This window comes from Myotis brandtii, unplaced genomic scaffold (genome assembly GCF_000412655.1).
Source record: "Myotis brandtii unplaced genomic scaffold, ASM41265v1 scaffold170, whole genome shotgun sequence".
In the NCBI taxonomy this organism is placed as follows: Eukaryota; Metazoa; Chordata; class Mammalia; order Chiroptera; family Vespertilionidae; genus Myotis; species Myotis brandtii.
This window is the reverse complement of record NW_005356260.1, coordinates 340,803-351,657: the sequence shown is the minus strand read 5'-3', so window position 1 is coordinate 351,657 and position 10,855 is coordinate 340,803. Positions and strand designations below refer to the sequence as shown.

The following is a 10,855-nucleotide window of genomic DNA, read 5'->3' as shown; positions in this document are numbered from 1 at the left end:
CGGCCGGCGGAGACGCGAGCCTGTGGGGACCCCTGCCCGACCTGGGAGCTCGGGGCCTGGTCGCCCTGCTCCAAGAGCTGTGGCCGTGGCTTTAAGAGGCGTCCACTCAAGTGTGTGGGCCGCGGAGGGCGGCTGCTGGCCCGGGACCAGTGCAACCTGCGTCGGAAGCCCCAGGAACTGGACTTCTGCATCCTGAGGCCGTGCTGAGTGGGATCTACGGTGCTGCCGGTGTTCTGGCCAGCGGGAGCTGTGGACAGGGGGCCCACACCACGATGTCACCACATCCAGGGACAAGGATCATGGGTGGGAGCGAGCGGTTTCCTCCTACGCCCGGGCCTGGGCGGGGAGCTAAGTCACTAACACACAGTCTACCTCACACCTGGCTCCTCCAGGGCCCAGTCTCGGGAGAGGCTGAGAGGTGCGGGTGCTGGGCAAGAAGGTGCTGGGGCCCAGTTTCCAAGAGACCTGGAGGGTGGCCACTCCCAGGCAGACTTCAGGGACCTGGGCCCCCGTCGGGGAGGCCACAGGCTGCCGGAAGGGCCATGGCCCAGCAGCTGGCACCCTCAGGTGGCCCCGGGGGCTCTGAGCCATCTCTGAACAAGGTGCTTTTAGCCCACTTTCCTTTTCTGACCGCCAGACTGAACCATGCACATGGGCTAGGGGTGAGCAGGCGTGGAGGGAGAGTGAGTCCGGGCCACTCTTCTTGAGAAGGGCTGGATGTATGGGGGGAGTCCTGAGGTTCCTCATCTTCCTTCTACTCTGGGCCCCCCTTTAAAGAGACACCTCTTCTCCTGTGTCATCCAGGCCTCCAGCGAGAGGGCTGTCACACCAGTGTCCTCCGAGGCTCCGCGGGAAGGGATAGGACGTCGATAGGGAGCCCGTTGTCTTCACGAGGGATCCGACCATTTAAAAAAAAATGCTGGAACGTATAAGGGGAGATGGATTCTGTGGCTGAAGCAGGGGGTTTGGGGAGAGATCTCGAGGGCTCTTCGGTCCCTGCGGCTGGGCTGAGCCTGGGGGAATGTCACCCTAGGGTGGGAGGAGGAGGCCCGGGTTCTGATGGCTTCCTCCTCCAGGGAGGCAGGTGTCAATCAGGCTGATGCCTTCGGCTCTGCGTCGCCTTCCCAGTGGTCAGGGTCCCGGGCCTACTAAGAGGGCGTGGGGTGTGCCCAGGAGGGCCGGTGCTGAAACTCCACATGCCTGCAGGTTGGTCCTCATCCGGACAGCTCCATGCAGTCTGGCTTGGGCATGTCACGTGGCATCCCGGGCTGTGGTTTCTGCAGTTGGAAAATGGGATTCACTAGTTGCTACCTCAGGCTGTACTCTCGGGGAACCCCGCCTTGGCCCTCCCCCGGGGCAGCAGTGATGTCCTGGTGCTTCCAGAAGACCCGGTTGCCGCGTCCTCTGTAGACTGAGCTGTCCAGGCACAAAAATGCGCTCGGGTGCATGGCTCTCTGCTGTCCACAGCCTGGCCACTCACTGTGGCTCCAAATACACAGACAGGTGCCCTCTCTCAGGTGCCCTGGCCGCAGGGGACACCAAGAATCGATCACCTGACCCAGGGGCCTTGATAACCACCAGTGGGAGCGGCTGGCGAGCTGTCTACCTTGGAGAAATGTTAGGGGAGTGGAAAGCAGGGCGCTCCTACAGCTCCAAGTGGGGAGATGTTTTGGGGTTGGGTCCTTTGGCCAAGTAGGGTCTTTATGAGGCCTCGGCTGCACCAGGATGCACACAGAAGGTTCTATTTCTGAGCGTAGGTAAGAGTCCTGGACTTCAGCGAGGTGACATCAGGGCAGGTGTCTTCATTCGGTTTCCCCTCTTAGTCAGAATCCGAAAACCAGCCGGGCAGCCAGGCGGGCCTCTGGGATGGCGTTCTCACCCCAGTCTAACGCTGGCTGAGCCCTGGCGCAGAGCCCCCTGGAGCAGGGGGCGTGCTGAGCTTGGAGGCGGGGCTGCAGTCTCCCTGGGAGACCAAGGGAGGAGGGTTCCTTGTCCCGCAGGAGTGAGCGCTAGAGGCTGCAGGGCTAAGAGGAGCCCAGGGTGCCAGGCTGGACACAGACCTGCCGACCGACAGCAGCACTGCGCCCTGTGCCTGGTGCACCCGTCCTCGGCAGCGAGGAGAGGGGGCCGTGGGGCCGTGGGGGAGGGGTAGGGGAAGGGGTGTCGGGGGAACGGAGCTGCTGTTGGTGGGGTACTTGGCCCTTCACAGAGCAGCTTTCTGAGTCATGCCAAGGAGGGATAACCAGTCTTGTTCCTGACACAGGCTGCGTCTCGCTGTCCTTGTCTGCCGTGATGTTTTTCTCTTTCCTTTTTTTTTTTCCTTTGCAAAAGAAGTATGACCAAGACAACTTGGGAGGTTGGTCTTGATTTTGACCATTTCACGAATCCAACCGTGCTCTCCAAGGCCGAGCACAGATGAGCCTCAAGGCACGGGCATCTAGGGATGGGATAAAAAGCTAAGGTGGTGTCTCATGTCCAGTGGGAGGAGAGGAGCATTCTGGGGGCTCCAGCAACTTCTGTTGCGGGGTGTGGCCCAGGAAGGACCTGGGCTCAGGAGCCCTCTGCCCCCTCTGCCCACCGTGTGCACTGATTGGAGGAGTTGGAGCGCATGGCCTGGCCCTGCTGCAGGGTGGGGTGGGCACAGGTGCAGAGACGCGCGTGTTTCCGGCCTGGAAGGCACCGTCATCATGGAGCCCCCTCTGTGTCTGGTTCCTTTGCATTCCGTGTTCTGCAGGGGATGGGAGACCGGGTACCGCCGGGCTGTGTATACTGTGTATACGGGGGGCTGGCTGCTGCGGGGACAACAGCCTTCTCCTAATAAAGTTGTAAGTATTTAAACCTGTGTCCTGCCTCGGTGACTTCATCTCGTCTACGAACACGCTGCCCAAATCCACTGAGCACCCACCATGTGCCTGCCAGCCACGGAGCTGGGGGCTGTGGTGTAGCGGTGACTGGGCAGGCGCAGTCCCGTCCCATGCAGCTGGCTGAGGAGGCTGAGCAAACGAGGCAGCACAGTGGTGGGTGTGGTGGGTGTCAAAGAGAAAGGAATCGATGCACAGAAGAACTGAGGTCTGGGTGTGTGGGGTGTGTGTGGGGGGTGTGACCCGGGAAAGCCTGGCCGAGGGCGGGACACAGCCCTGCTGAAGGGGCAGGAGCCGTCCACCATCCAGCAGAGGAGCAGCACGCTGGGGCCTGGGACCAGCAGGAGCAGGAAGGCCGCTGGGGCCACCTGGACCCCTCGAGTGAGGGGCGAGGCACAGGAGGGGCCAGAGGGTCTACCGTGCAGGGGTTCTGGGTACCTGCCTTAGGAGGAAACCCCAAGTTTCATTCTGTTGGGAGAATGTTTCTCGCTTCCCAGTTCTGTTTTGGTTGGACAGTGTTAGCAACCAAAGGGGAGGGGTGGGATGCATTTTGAATAACATCCAACTGCGAGTCCAGAGACTTGTGTTGGTGTCAGATCTGAGGTCCTTTCAGGGAATCCCGCTTCCTGTCTGTGAGGTGAGAGGGTAGGGTTACTATTTAATGTTCCTTCAGGGTGTTTTGGCCTCAACAGTCTGGATTTCTAGGCACAGTTATGGCTGAATCTTTGGGAGACGATTGTTGGGTGTCCGCTGTGGGTCAGAGAGGAAAGGGCCCCTCCCCGGGCCTTTCCTGCAGGGCCTCAGGGAGAATGGCTTCTCGGAGCCCATTGTGCACGGAGAGGGGTCAGGGAAGGGTCCAGAGTGGGGCCTGGACACGCTTCAGCCCTTGATAAAGGTTCTGGAGAGGGAGGCCTGAGCCCGAGGAGCCCAGGTGACCACATGGGCTGGGGGAAGCGAGGAAGGCTCTGCAGGGGCTCACGCTGGTGTCTAAGCTACAAGTCAGCAATTGTAAGACCTTCATAAATTTACGCAAAATGCTGCCATGTTCCCGGGCTTGTTATTTTTGTCACCCCTTCTGTTTCCCATGACAGCCATTGCCAATAATGGAAATGTCCCCATGGGCAGGGATAGGGGTAAAGGAAGACTTTCCCTACTTATAACACGAAATGTGTGCGCCCCCCCCCCCACCCCTGGCACCAACCCATGTCCCAGCTCTCTGATGCCAGCGGGTGTCCTAGAATTTATTTCTGCCACTAACTAGCTGGAGTCAGCATCAGACGCCACGGGTTCAAGGGCACAGTCCCACCAGGCGCCCCACTGCAGACACCAGTCTCAAGTCATGGTCCCCAGGACGCCCAGGCTTCGGATGCACTTAGCTACAGAGTGAGGGCTTCCACAGTCCCCCCTCAGGGCTGGTGAGTGGCTGGGATGGCTCACAGAACCCAGGGAAACACTCGCTTATGTTTCCTGGTTTATGATAAAGGCTGTGATAAAGGGCACGGGTGAGCAGCCACGGAAAGAGGTCTGTGGGGCGAGGACCCGGGGGTTCTGAGTGCAGGAGCCCTGTCCCCATGGGCCTGGGGCATCACCTCCCTGCACTCCTCCCCCCTCAGGGCTGGTGAGTGGCTGGGATGGCTCACAGAACCCAGGGAAACACTCGCTTATGTTTCCCGGTTTATGATAAAGGCTGTGATAAAGGGCACGGGTGAGCAGCCACGGGAAGAGGTCTGTGGGGCAAGGACCCGGGGTTCTGAGTGCAGGAGCCCTGTCCCCGTGGGGCTGAGGCATCACCTCCCTGCACTCGTGTGTTCCCCAGGCCGAAGCTCTCCACACCTGTAGTTTAGGGATTCGCACGAGGTTTCCTCAGTCGGCACGGGGGATTGTTACCTCAATCTCCATCCCCGTCTCCGCCCTGGTGGGTGAAAGTGCTAGGTTTGCAATCATGGCTTGGTCTTTCTGGTGATTGGCTCCCATCCAGGGGCCACCCAGAAGCCCACCAAGAGTCACCTCAGGACAACAAAAGACACTTCTATTGTCCAGGAAATCCCAAGGGTTTGAAGAGTTCTGCATCAGGAAGGAGGGGGCAGAGATCAATATATATAATCTCTATCTCCATCTCCATCTCCATCTCCATCTCCATCTCCATCTCCATTTCCATCTCTATATCCATATCTATATAATCTATATCTATCTATATATTTCTTTTTAAAAAAATATTTTTTTATTTTTTTTTTTAAATTTACTGTCTAAAGTTTTACATATGTCTCCTTTTCCCTGATTGACCCCCTCCTCCCCCAGCCATTCCCACCCTGGGCAAGCCCCCACCGGCCCAGTGTCTGTGTCCGTTGGTTATGCTAATATGCATGCAACAAAAATAGATCCAGAGACAATGGCAGGGGGGGGGGAGGGGGCTAGAGAGCAACCAAAGGACTTGTATGCATGCATATTAGCAAAAAAGTATTTGTATTGATTTCAGAGATGAAGGGAGAGAAAGAGATAGAAACATTAATGATGAGAGAGATCATAGATGAGCTGCTTCTTGCACACCCCACACTGGGGATCGATCCCACAACCCAGGCATATGCCCCGACCGGGAATCGAACCGTGACCTCCTGGTTCATGGGTTGGTGCTCAGCCACTGAGCTACACTGGCCAGACTATATAGTATTTCTTATTATGTCGCAGCAAATAATGGAGAAAGGAGAGGAGGCTGGGTCCCGCCTCTAGAAGCTCCAGGTAGGGTAGGGGGGTAGCGACTGACACTGGAGCCGCCTGGAGCAGACAGCCTGGCTGTCCTTTGAAGCTTTCCGCACGGGGAAGGAGCCCTTTCCTAACCTCCTGGCCTTTGAAGAGAGGCAGCAACAGTTTGCTTTGTAATTCATCCTCCGGAGAGGAATGCGTTTTTGTCCCAGAAGAGAAAAAGCCTCAATAATGGTCAAAAGGTCTTGACCCCCTGGGCCCCGGTCCCCTGCCCAGCGAGCCCTGGCTGGCCCCCAGCAGGCTGAGCTGGCAGGGCCCATGGCAGCGTGTGTGACCCAGAAAGTCTTTCCGTGGCTCCCTGGCTTGCACCCAGCCCTGTTGGGTGAGTCAGCCCTGAGGCCTGCAATCCTAGCCACGAGTCCCAGGGGAGCCGAATGTCTCCCCCTCCAAACTCTCCCGATGCCACCACATGGCCCAGCCCGGGCAGCCCCAGGGGACCGCAATGACATCGCCCCTGCTCCCAAGCAGGGGTGCCAGGAGCGCAGTGCCCCACCCCCTGGGGCTCACTGGGAAGCCCTGGCGTGTTTGTCCTGTGTTTGCTCAGGAACGCGTAAGTCACATTCCAAGCACTGGCCAGAATGTTGCTGAGGGAGATAAGAGTTCCTGGCTCCCAGAGCATTCCTGACAAGAAGCAGAACTCTTTGTTTCCAAAGGAGAGGGATTTGGGCAGAAAGGAAGGGCAGGATGGAGAGGAAGAGAGAAGGGAACCTCCTCGTGAAAAATCGGATTTGGGAACGTGGGAAACAGAGTCCTGGGGAATGTTCGGAGGCTGATGAGATTCCAGCCACATCCTTACGTTGTTGCAGCCTGTCCTTCCGCCCCCTCTCCTCTGCCCCTTCTTGGGGACACGATCCCAACAGTATGAGCAGGGGTCCAGGCCACTGCTCTCTTGACTTTGACCCAGTCCCAGGTAGCCTCATGGGACTGGGCTTCTGGTCTCACCAGGGAGCACCCATCCCCATGGTAGCATGGGCGATCCAGCAGATATCTTGACCTGGTGGTGTTGGTCTTGAGGCTTTTGAGAAAAGAGCCTTTGGGGTATAAGGAAATGTGTTCAGGAGAACAACGTGACCTCTGACTTCTGGAAGGGCCCTCTTTGGACTGTTTGCAGTGCCCCAGGCAGCAGGGACACCCAGCGCCTGGCCGGGGGGCCGGGACACAGCCAACTGTCAGGGAGAATTTCTAAGGTGGAGGCTTCCTGGGAACGTGCGTGAAAGCAAGATAACTCGGCCCGTCGCCTCCGGAGCCGTGAGGACGCTGCCCTGTGCGGGCACTGTTCCGATGTACAAACATGGTCCGTCTGGTCTTCACAACCATCCTCTGAGGATTGACCAACCCAGAATGCAACCAAGGTTTCAAAATGTGAAGTAACTTGTGCAAAGTTACCCAGGCCAGTGGCGGGGCCGGAACTCAAGCTCCTTGCTTCCTTCCAGCACTGGGCTCCTTGCCACCCCGGCAGCTGAGGAGGTCTTGTCAGTCTCTTGGTAAGGTGGGGAGACAATTACCTGGCCATTTCTTTTCCCTGAAAGACTCCTTAGAATGACCTAGGAGCATGTTCTGGAGGCAATGTTTTGTGATTTCCAAAGGGCCTATCAACACAACCCACACTGGCCCTGACCCCTATCATCTCTCCTAATAGGAAATCTGTTCACTGGATTTTTCTTTCTTTCTTTCTTTCTTTCTTTCCTTCTTTCCTTCTTTCCTTCTTTCTTTCTTTCTTTCTTTCTTTCCTTTCTTCCTTCCTTTCTTTTTTTTAAATATATTTTTATTGATTTCAGAGAGGAAGGGAGGGAGGGAGGGAGAGCGAGAGAGAGAGAGAGAGAGAAACATTAATGATGAAAGAGAATCATTGATTGCCTTCTTTGATCCCTTCACTGGGGACAGAGCCCACAACCCAGGCATGTGCCCTGACCGGGAATCGAACCGTGATCTCCTGGTTCGTAGGTCGACGCTCAACCACTGAGCCACAATGGCCGGGCTCAATTGCCTTCTTGCCTGTTTCCCAGTGGAGCTTCCTCTGAGATTCTCAGGGCTGGCATTTGGCTTTGGAACCACCCTGCCACCTCATGAACCTGGAGTCCAGAGGCCCCGGAAACCTTGGATGGTTGGAGCTACTGTGTGTCAAAGGGCAGTGAGGAATGGTGAGAAGTGGAGTCCAGCAACCCCGGTGGCTCTTTCTTTTCCCTGGAAACCTCCAGAAGTTTGTTCCTTCCCTTTCCTCAAAATTATTAAGTATTTAAGACACACAGAAGGAACAAGGAATAATAAAATAAAGCTTACGTGATTTATTTTATTAATCATGTTGCATGAGAAATAAAACATCACTAATAGAGTTGAAGGCCCCTGTGGGAGTCTCCCCCTCCATGTTCCTCCCTCTCCACCAAGGGTGCCCATCATCTTGAGTTTGCTGTTTATCATCCCTAGACATCCTTTTATCCTTCCACTGCATAAATCTGGATCCCTAAACAATGCAGCGTTTGCTTTGCGCGCATCCCACCTGTATCTGCAGGTAGCTCCTGCATATCCCTGCGTTTTCTGCAGCTTACTCTCTTTGCTTAATGCTACATCTGGTGGACTCATTCCTCTGGATACATGGAGTTCTAGTTCACTTGTTTTTCCGTCTGGTGTATTGTTTCATTATTTGGATCGAATGATTGACATTTAGGTTGCCTCCAGAATTTTGCTAATACAAACAGTTCTACTGTGAAAATTCCATACATGTTCTCCGGGGCATGTATATAGGAGAGCCGCCGGGGGTGAAATTTCTGGGCCATAGTGTGTGTGTACCTCCAATTTTACTGCGAGCTATTTCTAGATTGTTCTCCAAGTGGCTTTACCATGCCCAGAGTTTTGCCAATTTGCCCCCGCCCCCACTCCCTCCCTCAGGGGCTGCCTTCTCCACCAACTGGGGTTGCTTCCTGACCCACCTTACTGTTAGGAGGATTCAAATTTCTCCAGTTTACCTCCTTTCCTCTCCCTCCCTCCCCCCCCCTCTCCCACTCACTATCAGCCAGGATTCCAACAGGAAGTAGATGGCACACTCAAAGTAGAATAATCTGAGGAGACAGTTGAATAAAGAACAGTTTACAAAGCTGTGGGCAGGGGGTAGGGGGACCCCAAGAGCTAGTGCAGCACCCCAGGCTGATAACTGTTGGGCTCCGTTTCTACATGAGCCAGAAAGGTGAGGGGAGAAAGTTTGTGAGGACCAGAGTTAGGCTGGTCTATGTAGATAGGGCGGTCGAACAGGTGCTGACACTTTTGAGGGGGGGACACACTTTTGGTTGCTTTATCTATAAAAGGGGAAATAATAGTACTTACCTCTCGCAGCGATTGTGTGTGTCCAATGTGCTGATGTGTTTAGCACAGAGCTACATGTAGTAAGTGGGCAATAAATGCCAGATAGTTATTACTTCAAGCCAGGAGTAAGTTACAGAGGCTCAAGAATGCTCAAAGAAATTCCATAGCTGTTGTTTCCCAATCTGTGTTGAAATATAAGTGGGTTAAGGTTATTCTTCCCGAAGTTGTTTCCCAATATTTTTTGCACTTTTCTGGGACGCTGGCCTTTTATATCACTCCTCAGAAGTCAATATGGCTCCTGCTTTCTGAATATTGCAGAACTGCTTTGGGGAGATGAGTGTCCAAGGTTTTGGGCTTGTATTTCTCATCCTTTTTCCAAAATTTTATTATGAAAAATATCAGACATACAATACTGGGAAGAATAATGGATGATCATACATCCATTACTTAGAGTCTATAATTGTTATTTTATTGTATGTGCTTCATCTCTTTCATAGACTTTTTTTTGTCAAACTGCTTCGAAGTGACACCCTGACACTTCACTCTTTTTTTAAAAAAATATATATTTTTATTGATTTCAAAGAGGAAGAGAGAGCATAAGAGAGATAAAAGCATCAATGATGAGAGAGAATCAAAGAGAGATAAAAACATCAATGATGAGAGAGAATCATTGATCAGCTGCTTCCTGCACGCCCCCTACAGGGGATGGAGCCTGAAACCCCCGGCGTGTGCCCTGACTGGGAATCGAACCGTGACCTCCTGGTTCATAGGTCGATGCTCAACCACTGAGCCACACCAGCTGGGCCTGATACTTCACTCTTAAATACTTTCATGTGCATTTCGTAAGAACAAGGACAGTTTCAATACCATGATCATATCCAAGAGAACTGTCCATTCCCTGGTAGCATCGATATCTAGCCCATCTTGAAATTTCTCCAGTTGTTCCAAGAACATCACTGAAAGGATCCAATCACGGTTCCTACACTGAATTTCAGTCTCTGGTTGTCCCTCATGGTGCCTCTGACTTGCCCCGTTTCCCGTGTTTCCTGCGTGGCTCGTGCTGCATCATATCTGCAGGCTGGGAAGGCAGGTTTCCCACCAGTGGTGAGGCTGTTAGGGGCAGAAATAGAATACTGGGGGCCAGCAAAGATTATAAGAAATATTAACCATGTTCTGTTCACCCTGATGGTTCTGTCCTGATTAGAGAAAGCACATTCTAAACCTGGCTGAGAGTTATACGCCCCAGGACATGGGAGCTAACATCGGAATGCAGTCCATCCTCCTGTCCTGGGAACTGCCTACCATGATGGAAAGATCTACAAACTCGTGGCTGAAACAGTCTAGTCCAGGAGGCACCTACTTTTTATAACCCCTATTACCTGTAATCTGGTCCCGGGGTGCCTGAAGGTGACCACCCTCCTTCAACCCGCATGACTTGTAACCTGTAATGATTATCCTGTGTGTACTTTCCCATGCCTGTAATTCCTACTTCCCCACGTCATCGTTGACCTTCTACCCAATATAAGCAGCTGGCTTATGGGGGCTGTAGAGCAGGTTTTTGTGGCTGACCTGCTGCTCTCCCATACTGCTGGCAGTATTGGAATAAACGCTCATATATGATTCAACCCTGTCTCTGCTAAATTGGCTCACGTAGTGACAGGCAGCCCGGACCCCTTGGTTGTCCGGTCACAAGGCTGGTGGATGACTTGGCTTCCCTGATGTTTTCAGCTGGCCGTGAGGAATGTGTCCTCCCTTCACTCATGGAACCAAGTTCAGTCACCTTTCCCCTCGGATTTCCCTGCTCTCCACTGAGCTGCAAGGGTCCTCTCACCTTGGTCTTAAATACCCCGAAGATTCTGTTAGGGGAAGATAGTAGGTGCGCTCCTGTTCCTATGAAAGGCCTTTCCCATGTTTTCAGTTTTAAGTGGGTCATTTAA

The 10,855-nt window shown here is 53.9% G+C and overlaps 1 protein-coding gene across 1 annotated transcript in view; it reads left to right on the top strand.

The window, feature by feature from the left end:
* Positions 1-2,130, top strand: part of ADAMTS15 (ADAM metallopeptidase with thrombospondin type 1 motif, 15) — a 27,312-nt gene extending 25,182 nt beyond the window's left edge. The window contains exon 11 of the mRNA XM_014537046.1: positions 6-2,130. Coding sequence (XP_014392532.1) covers positions 6-207 — 202 coding nt within the window. The 3' untranslated portion in view covers positions 208-2,130. The remainder of the gene's footprint in view (positions 1-5) is intronic.
* The last annotated feature ends 8,725 nt before the right edge of the window (positions 2,131-10,855 follow it).